The 22,040-nt window shown below is 39.6% G+C and overlaps 1 protein-coding gene across 4 annotated transcripts in view; it reads left to right on the top strand.

The window, feature by feature from the left end:
* The window catches only part of Esyt2 (extended synaptotagmin 2), a 96,611-nt gene that overhangs the window by 38,270 nt on the left and 36,301 nt on the right, over positions 1–22,040 (top strand). For all 4 annotated transcript variants that reach the window (XR_007210154.1, XM_048340557.1, XM_048340555.1 and 1 more), the window contains exons 5-9: positions 2,826–2,898; positions 3,100–3,189; positions 11,293–11,348; positions 17,870–17,990; positions 20,717–20,893. Coding sequence is in view for 3 of the 4 variants with exons in the window: in XM_048340557.1 (XP_048196514.1) it covers positions 2,826–2,898; positions 3,100–3,189; positions 11,293–11,348; positions 17,870–17,990; positions 20,717–20,893 (517 nt within the window). In the remaining variant the exon portion in view is untranslated. The remainder of the gene's footprint in view (positions 1–2,825; positions 2,899–3,099; positions 3,190–11,292; positions 11,349–17,869; positions 17,991–20,716; positions 20,894–22,040) is intronic.

Genomic DNA, 22,040 nt, shown 5'->3' with positions numbered 1-22,040 from the left:
TCTCAAAAACCATAAAAATAGAATTACCATTAAATCTCACAATTCCACTTCTGTTTGTATTGACTTAGACCTTTTCTGTGCTACAGCAGAATATTTGAGACTGTATAGTCCATAAGGAATAGTGCTTATAGTGCTGGAGGTGGAATCTTTATGATCAGTTACTTTCATAGGTTCTTTTGTTGGTCTAGCTCATGGTGAAAACTGGAAAAGTTAGGATGAGTGTGTAAAAAGAAGTGAGAATATGAGATGGAGATTTGCATTATGAAACCCATTCTCAAGGTAACTAATGTATTCCCAAGAGGGACACATGCACAAAAAGCATTAAATCTACAAGAGCTCCATTCCCAGAACTCAGTCCTACTTCCTAGCACTGTTGCACTGAAAAACTAAGGTACACATGAACTTTTGGAAGACACACTCAAGCCATGTCATATATATGCCCCAAATAATTGAAAGCAGAGACTGAGCAGATATTTGCTCACCAGTGTTCCAGCATTATTGCAGTCATGTGCTACATAACAATCTTTTTCAGAGATGGACTGCATGCATGACAGTAGTCTCATCATTATTTCCTCGCCTAGGAACATTATAGCCATTGAAGTTTAGGCAGGTATACTTATGGTGATCACACAATAACCAAATCACCAATTCATTTCTCAGATGTATCACTATTACATGATACAAGACTATACTTACAGTAGCTAATAGGTGAAAGAAACTCAAGTGTCCAAGGCTGGGTCAAGGGACATAGGGTGTATGCTACATCAGGTATAATGGTATAGACAGTCATTCAGCCATTAAAAAAAAAAAAGAGCCTGTCACGTGTTACATGTTTAAACATTGAGGACATTGCATTAACTGAAGTTAAATCAGAACAGAAAGACAGCGACCATGTGAATGCACTTGTAGTGCCTTGAGTATTGAATTTGTGAAGGTAGAAAGCAGAACAGTGGACACCAGTGATCTTAGGAGGAATGAGAAGTCAGTTTGTAATGGAGACAGAACCTTTGCAAGGTGTGAAAGTTCTTGAGATGAATGGTTGTATGACATTATGTGTGTATCTAATAGCACTAAGCTATACACTTCAAAATGATTAAGATAGTGACATTTATGTTATGTATGGCTTAACATCTTTTAAATTGTTTTTAGGAAGAATTTGTCAAAATGATGCTTATTGAAATGAATCCCAAAAAATGGAAATGAGGTTTCTTTTAATTGTACTGTTAGCAGTAATTTCTTTCTTTTTACCCTTTGGTTTATTTCCTTTTGTCATTCTTTTTTATTTCTGTACCCTTTGTCTTGTATATAAGTTTATCTAATTTGGGAAGGGAAATCATGGAAATGATGGGACAAAAAGGGTAAACTAATTCAGCAGTGATATTCACTGGACACTATGTTGGAAATGAACTTTACAATTTGCAAGGGAGGATGATCGGGAAGGGGAAATGTGGGAGAAAATAAGGGAGGGGGAAACACTGTTCAAAAAGGAATGTACTCATTACCTGACTTATGTAACTGTAACCGTTTTGTACATCACCTTTATAATAAAACTTAAATTAAAAAGAACTTACCATGGACCATGGCTACCATAATAAAAGTAGGTTTCCTTGTTTTTTATCCTAATTCTTTTTTGCTTTTTGATTTTTATGTGTTGGTTTTAGCAAGACTTTAGTATAACAGAGTTACACCAAATTACACCATCCCATGTGGGACCTATTTGCATTGCATGAATACACTGAAAATAGATGTCATAGTAGATTCACACTTGTTTCATATTTGTGTTTGGAATGACTTAATTATTGAGTAAAATCTGAGCCCCAAACAGATTGCAGCTTTAATTTTTTATATCACAGACCCCTGTACTATCTGAGTGAGCATTTTTGTGATAGTGGTAAAATGAAATGATAATGGAAAATGAAATATAAACCCTTTTCACACTGTCAAGACAGGTACTCTACTACTTGAGATGTGCCTTAAGTCCCTTTTTGCATTGGTTATTTTCAAGAAAGGGTCTTGATTTATGCTTCAGTTTGTCTAGGCTGCACTCTTCCTACTTAGTAATGCTTCTCCATGTTGCCACGAACAGCAAGCTCACACCACTATACCCAGCCATTGAATGAGATGTAATCTCACAGACTTGTTTTTTCCTCTCCAGCTGATCCTGAACTTAATCTTTACTCTCTTAGTAGCTAGGATTACAGGCTTGAACTACCTCTAGCTAAACCTAAATTTCTTTTGTGCCTGTGCCTTTGTGTGTGTGTGTGTACATACATGCACCAGTACTGGGGCTTGAACTCAGGGCCTTGGGCATCATTGTACAAGCTTCTTTTGCTCAAACCTAGTGCTCTACCACTTGAGCTACAGCCCACTTTTGGCTTTTTAGTAGTTTATTGGAGATGAGAGTCTCATGAACTTTTCTGTCCCTGCTGGCTCCAAACCTCAATCCTCAGAGCAGCCTCCTAAGTAACTAGGGTTACAGGCATGATCCACCAGCGCCTGGCTTAAGCTTTTTTACTTAGTTTTGTTTTTGATCAGTCCTAGGGCCTAAACTCACAGCCTAAGCATGGTTCCTGAGTTCTTTTGCTCAAGGCTAATGCTCTACCACTTGAGACATAGCTCCACTTCTGGCTTTTTGTTGGTTAGTTGGAGATAAGAGTATCACAGACTTTCCTGCACTGGCTGGCTTTGAACCACAATCCTCAGACCTCAGCTGTCTGAGTAGCTAGGAGAGCAGGTCTGAACCACCAGGGCCCAGCAGGTGTAGTTTTTAATCAGTGATTGAGACTGCTTCCACTCCACATAATGCAGAATTTTGTCTGTGTTAGTTTTGTAGGAAATTGTGAAATTGATTTGGAGATCAAACGATACTTTTGTAGAGCCGGCGTGAAAAGTATACAGGTAAGTTTTTCAGATTTTTAGCTTAAAGTTCTCTAAGTTATATCAGAAGAAAATTGTAATGTTTGCACTAACTTATGGGTTTTAGAAGTAAGTTTATGTTTATGGTTGTAGTTGGAAGAAACATGAAGTCAGATGCTTGAAAGTTCCTAGGTATCCCTGTGGAACTATGTTCTCTGACTTGCTTTGCTTTCCTGAGTGCAGACCCATGGGACAATGCGGGTGATCCTGGAGCCACTCATTGGAGACATGCCCTTGGTGGGAGCTCTGTCCATCTTCTTCCTTAGGAAACCAGTAAGTCCATATTTATGTCGTGTTTATCTACCCATTTGTAACAAGAACAGTAAAGACACACAGAAAAATAAAGTGGGAAACAAAATTATATCCTTTAGTCACTTTTTCCCTTCCTATGGCATGTGAATTTTCTATTACTCTTGGCCTTAACTGAGGGCTTTTCCTTCTTTCCCCCACCCTTTCCTCCATTCCCCCACCCTCCCCTTCCTTTTCCTCACTGCAGCAGCTGGAGTGGTACGAGAGTTTGACCTCAGGGCCTCCTACTTGCCAAGCAGGCACTCTGTCATTTAAGCCATGCCTCTATCTTTTTTGCTTTAGTTATTTTTAAGATAGGGTTGTGCAGTTTTTGCCAAGGTCTGACCTGGGACTATGATATTCTTACTCTTACCTGTGCCTCTGCATGGCTGGGATTATAGACATAAACTACCAGGCCTGACCTGTGGGTTGAGATGGGCTCTTGCTAAGGTTTTGCCCAGGCTATCTTTAAACCATGACTTTCCTGATCTCTGCTTTCTGAGTAACTGGGATTAAAGGTGTGTTTAGTCATACCTGGACCTGAAAAAAAACACAGTTTTTTTTTTAATATATATAGGGTATAACTCACATTTGATTCAGTACCTATCACGGAGCATAATTTAAAAATAATTGCTTATTTAATTATCATGTTCCTAAAGCTAAATAATGTTTCCCATTATTGATTATGAACTAAGATTGAGCCCTATTTGTCAAGTGGCACTGAGAAGTATACCAGGCCCAGTCATCTTCTCCTCCTGTTCTTACTCTACTCTTCCAGAGAAGGCCGTCTTAAGACCTTTTGATTCTTTAGATTTCCAGCAGATTTCTTCCCATTCTTCCCTAGGACAAAGATCCTTTTAGAGCTATTGAACCACAGAAGCCACAGAGTTTAGTGAGAGTCAGGGTATGGTGGTATTTAGATGACCATAGACAAGTCATTGGGGAGGGCCTTTGGCATCATGTACAACTTAAAATAAGAATGTTAATGACTTGATAAGAAGTATTAGCATTTGGCTTTTAAAATATGGGTTTATATAAACCCATATTGGCTCAACCAACTATGGTGTGAGAAGTACTGTGTAAAAACACGATAGGAAATGTGTCTTCCCTGTCTGTTAGGCATGCGTTGTTACTCTCAGTTGCTTAATGCTTAAATAATGCTCTTATTTTGAATACATTTTTAAATACTTTGAACATGGTAAAAACCAAAAAGCAATTAGAAGTGGTAGATGTGTAGCTCCAGTGGTAGTGCACTAGGCTAGCAAGCATGATACCCCGAGTTCAAACTTTAGTACCATTCTCTTTCCACAAAAATGAGAAGGAATCCCTGTCAGTTTTTGTCAGTTTGGCGGGGGGTTGGGGGAGTTTAAGGAGCCTATAAATGATTTAAAAGTCAGTATATATTAAAAAAACAGACTTCATTTATGACTATAAAAATATCTTTTACCCATCTTTGGCTAGGGACATTATTTTATTTTATTTTTTGTACTGAAACTAGGGCTCAGTGTGTCCCTCTTGTCCAGTTTTCTGGGTCATGACTGATGCTCTACCACTTGAGCCATGTCTCCATTCAGGCATTACAGGTTAATTGGAGATGGAGTTTTACAGACTTTAAAACCCAGGCAGGCTCTGGGCAGATATACTTCAGGTCTCACCCATGTGAGTATATAGGATTACAGGCCTGAGCCACTGGTGTCCTGCAGGCTAGGAACAGACATTCTTAACGATGTAAAGAAAAGGCTGTTGTTGGTTTTGGTCTGGAATGTAACAAAATCCAAATCTTCCTCAAAATTTTGTAATACTCTTACTTTGGATCTTTCACAAATAGTTTATACTTGTAAAAAGGCATTATAGTAGTCCTTTCAAGTTAATTTTTAGTGCCCAGAAGAAAAGAATGAGGCTGAAAAGCCCAGAATTACTTACTTCCTTATATGGTAAGTAAGGCTACTGAACACACTTTAGAAGGAATATTTTCAGTTACTTTTAACTGGAAAATATGAGAATAGATTTACTGTTGGTTGCCAAGTAAACCTTCCTGACACTGTGAGAAAAACAGCTGGCAAGTTTTTTTATTTTATTACTTTTTTACTGTGGAGGTGATTCAGAAGTAGACTACAGAGTCCTGTATAAAACCTTTATACATTTTGATGCTTGTTGATTTGTTTAGGTTAGTTTTGACAATGTAGTGCTAGTGAGAAGGACACTGAAAATTCTTGAAGTGATTAACTTTTAGAACCAATGGGAAGTCAAGCATAGTGTGATGGGTCACCAGCTTGGTACTGCTACCACATTACCCAACTCTTGGTTCTTTCTCTTTCTGCTCTGTGCGTTGCACAACTTACTTCATTTTCCTAAGCTTTAGTGTTCCTATTTATAACAAGTTTTCCTACCTGTAATGAGAAGTGTAAAGATTATATATGAATATATGTAAAACTTATTTAGTGACTAGTACTTAGTGAATCTTTTAAACAAGGTTTTTATAAATAGTTTGCTATATATAGGTTTAGTGCTCTAATGAGTGTTCATTAAGGTGAACACAGTAGGGAAAGGAGAAAAGTACAGATAAATGTACAGAGAAAGTATGTACAGCAAGTGCATAGCTCTGTATATACAGAAATGTACAGAAAAGAACAGATAAATGAGGTGTAACTAAATGGTAGAGCTTTTGCTTAGCATGTACCAAACTCTGAGTTCCATTTCCAGCAATGCAGTGAGAGAAGGGGAGATGGGGAAAAGGAAGGAGTGGGAAGGGGGCGGGGAAGCAAGTTCTGATAAGAACCTGGAAGGAACTTCACTCTTAACTGGATAGCTGTTGGATATGCCTCTGGCATACATTTTGAGAATGTTTTCTTTCTTTCTTTCTTTTTTTTGGCCAGTCCTAGGGCTTGGACTCAGGGCCTGAGCACTGTCCCTGGCTTGTTTTTGCTCAAGACTAGCACTCTACCCCTTGAGCCACAGCACCACTTCCGGCTTTTTCTGTTTATGTGGTGCTGAGGAATTGAACCCAGGCCTTCATGCATGCTAGGCAAGCACTCTACCACTAGGCCATATTCTCAGCCCTAATTGTTGTCTTTTGAAGTGTGTGCAGGTTAAACTTTGTAAACCTAAGAGGTCTTTCCCAGATCTCCTTCCAGGTCTGGAGGTATGGTTTAGCAGTTAAGTGTCTGCCTAGCAAGAGCAAGGTCCTGATGAGTTCAAACTTACAAAACCAGAACTTCTCCATAGATAGGCCAGACATGGCTCCAGGTATACTCATCTTTAGGGATTTTTTCCAGTCAAGCAAAGTTTGTTGAACTGCAGATTTCATTTCTCCATCTGTCAAAGAATAATGTATTCCTTTTAGAGATATTTTGAGAAGAACTTGAATCTGATTAGCTTAGGGTTCCAGAAATTCAAGTGTTTTTGTTGTCATTGGTGCCTTCCCCCACACCCTATGCTAGGTTTTTTAATTCTTGTGCTGTACTCCCTAGGCAGGTAGGTGTTCTACCACTTGAGCCATGCCTCCAATCTTTTTTTCCACTTCAGTTATTTTTCAGGTTTTTGCTTAAATATTTATTTTTTTCCTCCTGTGACCAGATTCAAACCATGACCTTCTTCTCTGTTCCTCTTGTGTAGCTGAGAATACAGGCATGTGTCACCAGGCACAGATTAATTCTTTGAAATGGAGGTTTCAATAATGTTTTGTCCAAGTTAGACAAAATCCTCCCAATTTCTGCCTCCTAAGTAGCTGGTACTGCAGCTGGGAGCCACCATGCCTAGGAAATTCAAGCCTCCTAAGCAAAGCAAGTGACCAAGGAAAGTTATAAAAACTATGTTGTTCATTGTCTTGTGAAACTTCCTCAGAAGGCTATATTTGAGTCTCAGAAACAAATTGGAACCAAGAACACTCTTAGAAATGCCTGAATTTTTTGTGTTTTTTTGTTTGTTTGTTTGCTTGCTTGTTTGATTTTTGTTCTCTTTCTAGAATAGCTTTGGTGTCAAGAAGTGTGCCCTCCAAAGATCAGAAGCCTATATTTAGAGCTTTGCAGACTCAGACCACATTTTTCCTACTTGGGGCAGTCTTTCCTTGGTGGTCCTCGTCCATTCTGGGACCAAAAACATTGCTTTCTCTCTGTCTCTCCTCCTTGTGTTACATGTCTATGGTGAAGAGGCTGGAGGACCTTAGCCTGCCACATTCCGAAGGAACCTCTCTTCTGGCTACAATGTGTCCTCCTGTGCTTCCTGCCCCCAGTGTCCTCTGTCCCTAAGGTAGAGGAAGGAAGAGCAGCTGTCAGTGCAGAAAGTGGCTGCCAGTGCAGAAAGTGCTCCCCTTCCTGACTATATCCCGTGAGAAGTGTTCTCCCTGGTCCCATGTGCACAGTCTGTGTATAGTGGTGCACCCATGCTGTGCCTTTGGCATTTTCTTAGAGTCTAGCCGGAGTCATCTCACTTCCCTCTGCTCCTCCAAATGTCCCACTCTTGCCTTTCCTCTTCTGGTCCTGTTTCCAAGGAAGTATATCAGGTTGGTGAGCCAAGACCTCGGCTCTTCTATACCATCGAGTGATGCTCTTTCTGTTTCCTCCACCCTAAGTAAATGTCCTGGGACTTGAACACATAAGAAAAACATTCTTGGAATTACACTACCAGCCAAATCTAAACCAAAACCACTGGAAGAAAAACCCACTGGGTTTGCATTTTTTCAATAAAATTTAGCAAGGATTTAGTAAAGCAAGATTCAAGTAGGGAGAAATGGAGAAGAGAAAACTATTTCTTGCTCCTCATGCAGGAACTGAGAGTTTAAGACTCACAGTTTGCATTTTTAGCAGACTTCCCAGGTGACTTGCCTAGGACACTGCTCTACAGTAAGTAGTAAGTGGTCAATGGTCAGTTGCTGCTCTTCATCAGTTTTCTGACACTTATTAGACAGTAGAAAAGACACCTCTGATTTTCATGAAATTTTTGTTCCAGGTAAAACCTAACTTGAACTGCATTTATGTTTTGCTTCTACCAAGACTCTTGAGAGATGATTCCAGTGCTTGGAAATTCACGTTCCATTCACTCCTCAGTTTCCTGAAATAGAGATCTGAGTCATCCAGAGGTCCTGGTTCCCACTGTCCTGGCATAGGCCTGGCGGGAGGGACCGGGACACAGACTGGATGGACGGACAGCTAATTTTAGTTGTTTTCCCAAAGTGCTGCCCTGATCCATTCCTCCTGGCAGTTTCTCCCTGGTATGTGTGTGAAAACTTTTCACTGAGGTTCTATAAAATCTCATTTTCATACTCACACACTTATTTTTGCTGATCTTCACACACACTCATATTCCCATCTCACACTAGTACTGTCACATTTCATTTCATACATGTTACCTCACACGTTTATCCTCACATTTTTGCTCTTGAATATACTTGCTCTTTTTTCTCTTTCTCTCCCAGTGGCTTAATCATCTCCTGGTCTGGTCTCAGTGTTTTGAACATGGGGACCCCTTTGCTTGGGTCTCTTTTGCACTCCCATCTCTTTTCACAGCCCATCCAGTTCTGACCTCCCACAATCCTGTGTCTGCCTTCCTAACAGTTTGCTTCTCTGAACCTTAGCAGTACTTAGGAGTGTTTCAGTCATTTCGATGAGGTTCATGTGGAAGAAGCAACAGTGCATATTATCTATAAACAAATACCCAGACTAAGATGACAGATTCTCAAAGCAAAGTTCAGGTTAGAGCTGTCCCATAGAGAGAGACTTTAGGATAAGGAGTGGGGAGTTACATCAGGCAGGTGGCTCAGAGCAAAGATGATCCTTGAAAACCAAGACTTCTTTCAATGTGATTGAGCAGGAAGATGAGTATTTCATTTTGGTCTGTTACCTAGCTGTGAAGTTCAAAAGTTCCAGATGAAATCATTTTCTCCAGGACTGAGTTTTCATGTTTGTTTGTTTTGTTTTTTTTGCCAGTCCTGGGCCTTGGACTCAGGGCCTGAGCACTGTCCCTGGCTTCTTTTTGCTCAAGGCTACCACTCTGCCACTTGAGCCACAGCGCCACTTCTGGCCGTTTTCTGTATATGTGGTGCTGGGGAATCGAACCCAGGTCTTCATGTATACGAGGCAAGCACTCTTGCCACTAGGCTATATCCCCAGTCCCCTGAGTTTTCTTATTTGTAAAATTCAGAGATAGTGATTTTGGTTCTGTGTTTAATTCTAAAATTGACTACCAACTTTTAAAGCTAGGTTTAAATATAATGCTCAAAAATCATATCTTTTGCTTTCTTTTTTGAACATACTCTGATAAGCCTTTGTGCTCTTGCTTAATGTTTTTGGTTTTAATGGCAGAAAGACATCTTTCAGATTTTTAGTCTTTATCTTTTTTCTCGTTGCCCATAAGAACAGCATTATTAGTACCTTTCCTTTCGACAGTTTTTATCATTTAATATACAACAGCAGATTTAATGCAGTTCGGTTATCAGGCCTTTAATAAAATCTTCACACAACAGCAAGTTATACTTAGCTGGCAAAAATCAGCAAAGTGTTGGTTGGAGCGGGGGTTGAAGCAAGGTCTCCCAGTACAGTCCAGGCTAATCTCAACATTCACATTCCTCTTGCCCTGGAGTTGGGTGTGTTACAGGTGTGTACCACCATGCCAAACAAAGCATACTTTTTTTTTTTTTTTTTTTTGCCAGTCCTGGGGCTTGGACTCAGGGCCTGAGCACTGTCCCTGGCTTCTTTTTGCTCAAGGCTAGCACTCTGCCACTTGAGTCACAGTGCCACTTCTGGCCATTTTCTATATATGTGGTGCTGGGGAATCGAACCCAGGGCCTCATGTATACAGGGCAAGCACTCTTGCCACTAGGCCATATCCCCAGCCCTACTTTTTTTTTTTTTAACAAAACAAGTGGAGGCCATCCAGTACACATTTTACAGTGATTTTTAAACTCAATTTTATTAATTTATCTTAAGAGACAGAGTGCCACTTTAATTCAGTATCATATTCAGCGCAGGCTGGCTCTGAATGCCTGGACTCAAGCTATTCCCCTGCCTCAGCTCTTTTGGTAGCTGGGACTATAGGTACACAGCACCATGCCAGCTGTGATGATTTTTTTGCTTTTTTTGTTCATCATGGAACATGAACTCAGGGCCTGGGCGCTGTCCCTGAGCTATTTCATTCAAGGCTAGTGCTCTACCACTTTGAGTCATGGGACCACTTCCTGTTTTAGTAGTTAATTGGAGATGAGTCTCAAGGACTTTCCTGCCTGGGCTGGCTTTGAACCACAATCCTTAGATCTCAGCCTCTTGAGTAGCTGTGATTACAGGCATAAGCCACTGGTGTCCAGCTCATTACTTATAATGAAAGAGAGATTACATAGCTAGGCATTGGTCGCTCATGCCTATAATCCTCACTATTCAGGATGCTGAGATCTTAGAATTGCAGTTCAAAGCCAGCCCAGGCAGGAAAGTCCATGAGACTCTAATCTCTAGTTAACCACAAAAAAACAAAGTGGCTCTGTGGCTCAAAGTGTTACAGGGTTATCCTTGAGCTGAAGAGCCCAGAGACAGTACCCAGGTCCAGAGTTCAAGCCCTGCAACCAACAAAGAGAGAGGCGGGGGGGGGGGGGGAATTACAGATATTCTGTATTCTGTCCATTGATAGAGGGACAAACAACTCTCTGTATAATTTTGCTTGAAAAAGCAGTGGCATTATTACTGGGCACTGGTGGCTCATACCTATAATCCTAGCTACTCAGCAGGCTGATACTTGAGGATCAAGTTGAGCAGACAAATACAGGAGACTCTTATCTCCAGTTAAGCAGCTAAAAAGTTTAAGATGTGGCTCAAGTGGTAGAGCACCAATGTAAGCAAAAAAGCTGAGAGCATAAGGTCCTTCAAGCCCCAATACCAGCATCAAAAGAAGAAGGAAGAAGAAAGCTATTGCATTATTTAAAAACAAACAAACACCAGAATCATTTTTGTATACCAATAAGGAAAGAAAGTGATAGGGAAAAGTATATAGGACAGTATTGTATTATAGATAATTTTATTTGTAAAGAAATCTGTGTGCATTTCATATGAAACTGAAAACTGTATGAACACTTAATATCATTGTTCTCTTTTTTTTTTTTAACAGCTTTTAGAGATTAACTGGACAGGATTGACTAATCTACTGGACATCCCTGGATTGAAGTGAGTTTGTTCACAGTCCATCACAGTTGGCTCATTGATAATGTGATGTCTTTTTTATTGTCACAAACAGACCATAAAAATGGTTAACATTATCTGCCATGTAGAATTGGTGCCTCTCAGCAGGCTTTCATGAGAAATGAGAGCATAGGTGAGATTTGTTCACTCAGCTGCGCATCTAAAACAACTCGATTCTGATTAAAGTAGAATGATTCCAGGAGTATAATAGAGCCACTCTTCATTTATCTTTTGTTTCTCTCAAGGCTTCTTTCCAGTTATGACAATTTAGAAAGTAGTTATTACTTCCCTTTCTGCCTTTTCTCACCTTTACCTCTGTCTCCATGAAACAACAGTTGGGTCAGAACAGAACCTGGGTGTGAAGTTTCTGTATGGTATACTGGAAGTCCCTTCCTTCCTCTGTAATAATTTAATATCTAAAATTGCTCCATTACAATACATGAGACATGGAGGGCACAGCTCCTGGGAGAGGAGTGAGGTTGTTGTAGGTAGGAAATATTGGTGAGTAGAGCTGACTCCATCTTGATTATTAGGTCAACCTGATCCCAAAATGCTGCTTCTGTAAATAAATGGCTTGCTTAACTTGTTTGTTGCTTGCTATACCCCCTGCGTCAACCCCCTACATCTGTGCTATGCTTTTACCTTCATAAACCCAGCTCAAGGACTGTTAGAGGTCACAGTGTCAGCGCCCGAGTCTGCACTGTGTCCATGGCCAGTCAGCCCACTTTTCATTGTCGCAGTTTCAGCTCCCGAGTCTGTGCTGCATCCCTGACTGGTCAGTTTGCTTTTTACTTCCCCAATAAATCCATCTTTTTGCTTGAGACTGAGTGGTGGACTCTTGGAGGGATGTGGAATCTCCTCCCTCGACCCCCCCCCCCCCCAACAAGGTTAGGCTATTGCTGAGTCACAGTATTCCATCTGAAATGGTGGATAAAAACTGCAGACCTGTTGTTCACTCTTAAGCAGGAAGTTTGGGTTACACCCTTCTAAGCTTGGTTTTGTTTATTTTGCTACTTTATTCAAAGCTTGAAACCCAGTGCTTGTTAAGGTTGCAAGTGTTTCAGTAATCTGAGGCACAGTCATATTCAAAAGTCAGTTGTAGGTACTATATGGCTTGCTGGATTAGGAAACTACTCAACTTTTAAAGAGTTATAGAAAGTGAATATTTAAAATATTTGATTTATCATCTGATTCAACGAGCCTTGAAAATGAAGAGAGAGAGTGTGAGTGAGAGAGAAGGAGAGGGGGAAGAGGAGAGAGAGAATGTATATGTGTGTGGTTTTAAGGAAGAAACTCAGGGCTTCATGCATAGTAGGCAAGTATTCTACTCTTGAGTTACATCCCTAGCCCAAGCAATCAATAAATAATATTTTTTAAGGCAGACTGGTCACTCAGCCGGCCATGTGGGCATGTATATCTGCTTTGAACCAGCTACTCAACTCAGTTTGGCTGTAACTGAACAGTAGTCCCACAACAGTTCTGAGGAAGCTCAGCCAGCTGCTGACATCAAAGACTCTCAGAGCATTCCTTAAGGGGCATCAGGGTTAATACAGATTGATTCTATGCCACAGGGCTCTGATGTGTAGTTCTTGCCTCAGGCAAATGAGCCCAAGGTAAACTTTTGCCCAGTATGCATTCCTCAGCCTATCTAGGACAGATTCCTGTGATTTTGAAGATCAGGTTTGGATCTCTTGTATTCTTAGAGGAAGAATGAGAATGGGTTAGTTGCTTAAAAATAAACCACTGAGTAGAGGTATCCCCTAAAGAAAGAGCCTTCACAGAAAATAAGGGGACTGGGTATTGTTAGCCAAGTTAAAAACAAACAAACAAATAGATACCTGCATGATAAGAAAGTTTCACCATATGTACTTTGTCTCCTATCATGGGAGGACTGAAATAAAACAGACTATGGACCTTCTGCTCTGTAAAATAACATCATATAAGCTGTCCAAAAGCATGGCATCACATAAATTATATGCTCTTCCTCTGGCAAGGCTAGTAAGTCCCAAACCAATTTCTTTACAAGAGATCTATATACACAGACACAGTAAACAAAGACATAAATATACACATGCATGTGCATACATATGTAGCTTTTCTTAAATAATTTATATGTAAACAGTTTCTTTTTATATAATAGTAGCTTCTACTATTTATATAGATTTTATCTGTATTGTATAAGTATTCCTATATATTCTTTCTCTGTGTATATGTAGAATAATAATATTAAAATATACATACTTATATATCACATATATATATCACATATATACATATATATATATATAGCTGGGAGCTAGTGGCTTACATCTATAATCTTACTACTCAGGAGGCTGAAATCTGGGACCTAAGGTTCAGAACCAGTCCAGGAATCCAAGAGACTTACCTCCAAGTAACCAGCAAAAAACTGGAAGTGGATGTATGGCTCAAGTGGTAGTGCCAGTCCTGAACAGAAAAAGCTAAGCAAGAATGAGAGGCACTGAGTTCAAAAAGAAAAAAACAGGTTATCTATGGTGTAAAATTTAAAAATAAGATATATATTTAATATACTATATAATTTAAATTCACTTATGTACATTTTATATAATATATAACCTCTTTCATAAGTTTATGTAATAAAATATAAAGTTAGGGCCACTAGACTTTCTATCAAATTAGAGCTGTAATAAGCTGGCCACACCTATAATCTTAGCTACTCATGAGGCTGAGGTCAAGAGAACTATGTTTTGAGGCCGGTCCAATTAGAAAAGTTCACTAGATTGCATCTCCAAAATAACTAAGAAAAAGCAGGACTAGAAGCATGGCTCTAGTGTTAGAATACTAGCTTAGCAAGTACAAAGCCTGGAGTTCAAATCACCCTAGTATCACCACCATCACCATCCATTCCCAATTTAGAGGTATAACATGCCTTATACCCCAAAAAGGTAAAGACCTGAGGTTAAATTATAATAAAATCTCACCCCAGCTTCATAAAACAGGCATGCATATGCTGTATTAATTGATTACAAAAAGGAGCCTGAAATAAAATAGGGTTAATGCCTGAATCACTTATGTTTTCTTGTTATCATGTTTTTATGCTGATACTTGGCCTTTTCAGTCATGGCTAGCCCTCTAGCACTTGACTCCCACATCCAGTTCTTACTTTTTTGCTAGTTAATTAGCGATAAGATTTGCCTTCACAGTTTGGCTTTGAGCCTCAATCGTCAGATTTTAGCTTCTTTAAGTAGTTAGTGACTCCATTGCCTGGCTTGGTTATTGTTGTGTTTTTTGTTTTTTTTGTCAATCTTGCAGCTTGAACTCAAGGCCTGGCATCTTTTTGCTCAAAGCTAGCACTCTACCACTTGAGCCACAACGCCACTTTGGGCTTTTTATGTGGTGCCGAGGACTTGAAGCCAGGGCTTCATGCATGCAATGCAAACACTCTACCGCTAAGCCATATTTCCAGCCCTTTGTTTATTGTTTTGTTTGTAAGTTTTTATTGACATATATTGGTCAAGATTCATTGTACTTAGAAACTGACATGTTGAATTGAAACCCTTTTGTACAACTACTTGAAAATAGTAAAAAAAAAAAAAATTAACTATATAAAGAAAAATGCTTCATTGTGATATTTCCATAAATGTACACAATGTAATCATTGACTCTCATTCTTTCTTTCCTATCACTTTCCCTCTCTCTTTTACCTCTCTAGTAATCCCTCTTTTACTTTAATGATCTTTGTTGTATTTATTTTTTATGTATGTTTGGATGCTTGTGTGTATTGGTACTGGGACTTGAATTCAGAGCCTCCCTAAACTTTTGCGTTCAAGGCTGGCACTTTGCCACTTGAACCACAGCTCTACTTCTTGATTTTGGGAGATTAATTGGAGATAAGAGTCTTATGTACTTTTCTGCCTGGGCTGGCTTCTAACTTTGGTCCTCAGATCTCAGCCTCCTGAATAGCTAGGATTATAGGTGTGAGCCACCTGTGCCCGTTTTTTTTTTTGTTGTTGTTGTTGCTTGTTTGTTTTATTTAAAAAATTTCCTCCTAAATTCACAAATGAAAGAAAAAATATGAAGATTGTTTTTGTGGGACTGGCTTAATTTGATTTAACATGACATTGTTTTCCTGTAATGTTCCAGTTACGTCTCAGTGAAAAACATTAGACAGCCTAGGAAAAGTGGGGCATACACTGGAGTGGGTCTAAGGAGGGATTTGGGGACCCACTGCTGCTTGGATACTGCCTGGGACACGAGCAATGTCCATACCTGATGGTTCAGGGGGCTCTGAGACTTAGGAGTTGTGAGCTGCCTGACTTGGGCAATTTCCACAGTGGATTCTGGGTTTCTAAGCCAGCATGCGGAGGATAAGTGCTGCAAAGAATGCTTCAGTTTAGCACATTTTTTCCATATCAGCAAAACCACTGTTTTGGAAAGAAATGCCGAAGATAAGAATGCATTTGATATTGAGGCTGTGAAGGCCACATATACATCCTCATAGAGCATACACAAGCCCTAAATATCTCTCAAAAATATTAATAGCCAGGGTCATCTGCTCATAAATAGAGTAGTTCCATATGTATTTTTCATTTACTTTTTTTAAGTCTTTTTCCTCTATTAAACTGAAAAGCCTGTAAACTCTTATCTTGTCATAATACCTGGATCCTTATCTTGCTCTGTTAGTACTTGATGAATGATGATGGTGCTAATTGTTGTTTCACTAGACATACTTGAGTGCATAATTACACATCTTTGTTAATGATTTGATATCTAAAAAGTTCTGGCAAGAACTATGATCCTTCAAATCTTCACAGTTCTGGAAAATATGTTCTGTAGCAATATACTTTACATTTATATGCTTTCATGAGTGTGGTCACACACAGAGTAGGCAAAATTTAGTCAGAGTATTTGAGTATATAAAAATAGAACAATGAAACCTATTGAAATTGGTCTAGGATGGGAAAAAAGAGAAAGAGTGCAGTAGAGGGAGTAAGATTGATAAGAATATATTGTAAACGTGGATATGTCACAATGAAATCTTGTGTAACTAATATATGCTAGTAAAAATGTAGGTAAAAGATACATTAAAATATACTTTCATAAAATTCTCTGGGATATGATAAATTATACAGGATTCTAGATACAGTGAAACCAAAAGAGGATACTCTTAGGAGAGGAACACAAAGGTACAATGCCTGTGTGCCTCTTCATAGTTATATAAAATAATATACATACTGAACCAAACTCCAAGATATAGAAACAAGAGACTTCTTTTTTCTTTGTTCCCTTTAAAAAAAAATTTTAGTTTGTGATGATTCTGTGTTTACCTATGTATGGTGTATTCAAGAGTACATCTTTGGAAGGGTTGAGGGGAAGGTATAGAACTCAAAGGAAAAGGTGAAAAAGTACAGCAGTGGAACTCACTGGACACTGATGAAAGTGAACTATACAGCTCGTGGGAAGAGACATAAGAAAGGGCCTAGGTGAATGAGGGAACAGAATACACTGTACAAAAAAACAAAGGAAGAAGTAACAAGCTTGATAAGAAATGTACTCACTGCCTTACCTATGAAACTAACCCCTCTGTATCTTACTTTGACAATAAATAAATAAAATTTTTAAAAGAATACACTATACAAAAGGAAATGTACTCATTTCCTGACTTATCTAAACATAATCCTTCTGTACATCACTTCTACAATAACAATAGAGGGGATAGGAATATGGCCTAGTGGCAAGAGTGCTTTGCCTCTTATACATGAAGCCCTAGGTTCGATTCCTCAGCACCACATGTATAGAGAAGTCCAGAAGTGGTGCTGTGGCTCAAGTTAGCAGAGTGCTAGCCTTGAGCAAAAAGAAGCCAGGGACATTGCTCAGGCCCTGAGTTCAAGCCTCAGGACTGGCAAAAATAATAACAATAGAGTAAATTAGTTAAAAATTCTTTTGTATTTTATATTATGCCATAGTTTGCTATGTAGTGCAATGTAATAGATTCAAATATTAAAATAGGTAAAAGAGTGAATAAACTGAATTCTTTGCTTCATTAGAAGCTAATATACAGTAGTAGGGAAATGTAATGTGCATATAAACAAAGGTCAATGAAGGTTTGCTATTTTGTATATGTTTGAAATATTTCAAGTTAAAAAATTAATGAAATGTATTGTAATTACTCAACATCAAACCTATAATGATGTTTTACAGGAATGTATGAAAGAATTTTTTTCCAGTCCTGGGGCTTCAACTCAGGGCCTGAGCACTGTTCCTGGCTTCCTTTTGCCTAGCACTCTACCACTAAGCCACATTCCCAGCCCCTGAAAGATTTTTTTTTAAAGGAAATTACAACATATAGCAGGAATTTTACCTTTTCTAAAGATAAATTCTACCTCATAGTTACCATAGTAGTTTCCCAGCTGAAGTGCCTAACCCTGTAAATAGATACTATATCATATTGTGGCTTCCTTATTGTTTGTTAAAAGTTGATAGCAAATGTTGATATGTCTAATTGTTCTTTACCTTCAAACTGACAGTGGTTTATCGGACACTATCATTTTGGATATAATATCGAACTACCTGGTGCTTCCCAATCGAATCACTGTTCCTCTTGTCAGTGAAGTGCAGATAGCTCAGTTGCGGTTTCCTATACCCAAGGTAAGCATACTATAACATCAGCAACACTAAAACACCTTGAGGACTTTTGCAGACATGGAGTGTTACCTGGGGTGGTAACTTCCCATGTCTTGTCTGAAGGTCTGTATTGCCACCTTTGTCCTGATGCAGTGATGACTGTTCTGCACCCCACCCTCTAGAACTGAACAAGTATGCCTGTGACTCAGACACCTTAAGTAGCTCATATACCTCAATCATTCTCCTTAGAGGTTCTTCAAGTAAAACTAAATCATAAGGACAGCTGTGAGCATCAGATAACCTCAGTCATTTCAGAGGGCATGTGCTTTATATGTCCTTTTGGAATTGGAATTGCTCTCAGCAGCAAGTGAGATGAAATTATTGTAGACATGAGGAAGATTGTGATATGATTTGTGTATGTGTCTCTTGGACATCGGAATATGGTTACTTCTAGAATCAATGAGTAAGGTGGCAGAAGAGGCACTTGTATAACCGCTGATCTGTACTGAATGGAAGAGCAGAACTCATTCTTGGTGGTATTTCGTTTTGTAGGCATGTGATTGAGCATGGCTAGCCTCAGAGGTTTTTTTGGTTTGTTTTTTGGTGCCAGATCTGGGCTTGATATCTTGCCTGGGCATGGTTCTTGAGCTTGTATGTTCAAGGCTAGCACTTTGCCATTTAAACCACAGCTTCATTTCTGGCTTTTTTTGGTAGTTAAAGCAGAGATAAGAATCTCCTGGGCTTTCCTGCCAGGGCTGGCTTTGAACTGCCGTCCTCAGCCTCAGTTTTTGCATCTGTAAAATGATAACTGTACTTGGTACTCAACTGGATCATAGACATACCATCAACTTCATTTGAGCAAACTAGTCTCACAAAGGTGGTGAGCTTGGTAGACAGGAAGTTCTGGTCATGAAGGATAGTGGAGTCAGTGACTTTTGCAATCTAGAATGTCAGCCACCAGGTATGAGTCTTCTGAGGAAGGGGAGGTATGTAAGCATTGTTTGCAGTAAGGAGTAGTATTGATGTATACTGAGCTATTTTTTACTAACATGAAGCATAAGTTGGTGCTGTTTCGTGTGTGTGTGTGTGTGTGTGTGTGTGTGTGTGTGTGTGTCTGTCTGTCTGTCTTTACACTTGAATTCTGGGTCTTATGCTCTCACTTAGCTTTTTTTTTTTTTTTTTTTTTGCCAGTCCTGGGGCTTGAACTCAGGGCCTGAGCACTGTCCCTGGCTTCTTTTTGCTCAAGGCTAGCACTCTGCCACTTGAGCCACAACACCACTTCCGGCTTTTTCGGTACATGTGGTACTGAGGAATTGAAGCCAGCCTTCATGTATACAAGGAGAGCACTTTACCACTAGGCCATATTCCCAGCCCCTCAGCTTTTTTGTTTGAAGATAGTTCTCTACCATTTGAGCTACACCTTTGTTGTTTCAGTTTTTGTTTCCTGAAGTGGAAATGTTTCCCTGTTGCATTTTACTTTTCCTGACTAAATTAGATCTCAACAATAGTACATAAATATCAAGCATGCATGGGCACACACATACAGTAGATTTAATGTGACACTACATATTAGAATGTCTTTTTCTTTAACTTCAGATGCAAGAATCCTTCTTTTACATGTTCCTTTGCTGTATGGACCTTTTTTGGTCTCAGTGCAGTAAGCACTGAACCTTCCAGGTTCCAGCTGCTCTCCATCCCATGAGTTTCAAGGCCAATATTATAAAAGATGTGGCCAGATCATTTAAACTTTAATCATATGAAAATATGAAGAAGAAGTTTTCAATGTTTTTTAAAAGTACTCATTCATAGAGAAGCTTATCTTGTGCTGATTAAGTCAGGAATGTCACTCTAACCTTTTAGGAGTTTTGGGAAAATGGAACAAGACATCTTTTTTTACCATCCAAACTTTACCACCTTTGTTTGCTTTGAAAGAAATGAGTGGACTTTGTTTTTCTTTTGTCAGTAAACCATTTGAGAAAAATGACTAAAGTCTGCAAGTAATAAATATTTCAGGGCTGGGAACATGACGTAATGGCAAAAGTGCTTGAGTAGTATACATGAAGTCCTGGGTTCTATTCCCCAGCACCACATATGTAGAAACCGGCCAGAAGTGGCACTGTGGCTCAAGTGGCAGAGTGCTAGCCTTGAGCAAAAGGAAGCCAAGGACAGTGCTCAGGCCCTGAGCCCAAGACCCAGGACTGTCAAGAAAAAAGGAAAAGATAAATATTTCAAAATTTCAATTTACTCTTCTTTAGGTAGGCTTAATGACAGTATTTCATAATACTTTTCAAAAAATCTAGAGGCATGGTACTACCTGTGAAGTACTTGGTAACAGGTCTGATACATCTTCATGTTAGTTATTACTTAGTGCTAGAATATAAAATCATTTGGTGAGCGACATGGCTCTGTGTCTGTCTTCCATTTCCTGGGTATAAGTTCACTACCATGCTAAGACCTCTGTAATTATTGTTCCTCTGCTAGGAAAGCTCTTTCAAGTATCTTTGGTTCACTCTCTCCATCTCTTCTGAGATATTGCAGCACAAGCCTGTCTCTTCTGTCTTCTAGGTATCACCACTGTCTAGTTAGATGGCTACTGTTCTCTTTTCCTGACCTGTCACACCTGGCCTATCATGCTGCATACAAAGAAGGCCTTTGTTCTCTCTATACCCCAGTTCTTCTGACAGGATCAGATACATAGCTGTCATCCATTCTCTGTAAATGAACGTTAAATGCATTGTTCTTCTTTTCAGGGTGTCCTAAGGATACATTTTATCGAAGCGCAGGATCTGCAGGGGAAAGATACTTACCTTAAGGGCCTTGTCAAGGGAAAGTCAGACCCCTATGGAATCATCCGAGTGGGCAACCAGATCTTCCAAAGTAAGGTCATCAAAGAGAGCCTTAGTCCCAAATGGAATGAGGTATATGAGGTAAGGGACTGCATCCTACTGTGTTCCTTGGCACTGAGTTGGAGCGTGTCCACTTTTAATTCTGGACTCATCACATAGCAGAGTGGCTAATGTAAGCCGTTCTTTAAATTTTCTTTCCTTTAATCTCCTGTCTTTAAAAAAGTATTTTCTCAAGCTGGGAATGTGGCCTAGTGAGTAATAGAATGCCTGTCTCACATACATGAAGCCCTGGGTTCAATTCCTCAGCACCACATAAACAGAAAAAGCCCGAAGTTGGTACTGTGGCTCAAGTGGTACAGTGCTAGCCTTGAGCAAAAAAAACAAAAAAAAAACAAAAAAGCCAGGGACAGTGCTCACGCCTTGAGTCCAAGCCCTAGGACAGGCAAAAATAAAAAAAAGTTATTTTCTGGGAATATGGCCTAGTGGCAAGAGTGCTTGCCTTCTACACATGAAGCTCTCGGTTTGATTCCCCAGCACCACATATACGGAAAATGGCCAGAAGGGGCGCTGTGGCTCAGGTGGCAGAGTGCTAGCCTTGAGCGGGAAGAAGCCAGGGAGGGTGCTCAGGCCCTGAGTCCAAGGCCCAGGACTGGTCAAAAAAAAAAAAAGTTATTTTCTTTTCCTCATAACATTGTTGTCATGTGAATACAAAAGTAATTTAAAGCTTAATTATATAATGTTATTACAGTCACTAACTGGCAAAATATTCTTATGTATTTTTCTTTTTTCTTTTTTCTTTTTTTTTTGGCCAGTCCTGGGCCTTGGACTCAGGGCCTGGGCACTGTCCCTGGCTTCCTTTTGCTCAAGGCTAGCACTCTACCACTTGAGCCACAGCGCCACTTCTGGCCGTTTTCTGTATATGTGGTGCTGGGGAATCGAACCCAGGGCCTCATGTATACAAGGCAAGCTCTCTTGCCACTAGGCCATATCCCCAGCCCACTCTTATGTATTTTTCTAATCATAAAATGTTGGGGCTGGGAATGTGGCCTAGTGGTTGAGTGCTTGCCTCATATACATGAAGCCCTGGGTTCGATTTCTCAGCACCCCATAAACAGAAAAGGCCAGAAGTGGCTCTGTGGCTCAAGAGGTAGAGTGGTAGCCTTGAGCAAAAAGAAGCCAGGGACAGTGCTCAGGCCCTGAGTTCAAAGCCCCAGGACTGGCAAAAAAA

The sequence above is a fragment of the Perognathus longimembris genome, chromosome 2 (genome assembly GCF_023159225.1).
Source record: "Perognathus longimembris pacificus isolate PPM17 chromosome 2, ASM2315922v1, whole genome shotgun sequence".
Lineage (NCBI taxonomy): Eukaryota > Metazoa > Chordata > Mammalia > Rodentia > Heteromyidae > Perognathus > Perognathus longimembris.
Note: the sequence above shows the minus strand (reverse complement) of the source record. Positions and strands in the feature narration are given on the sequence as shown.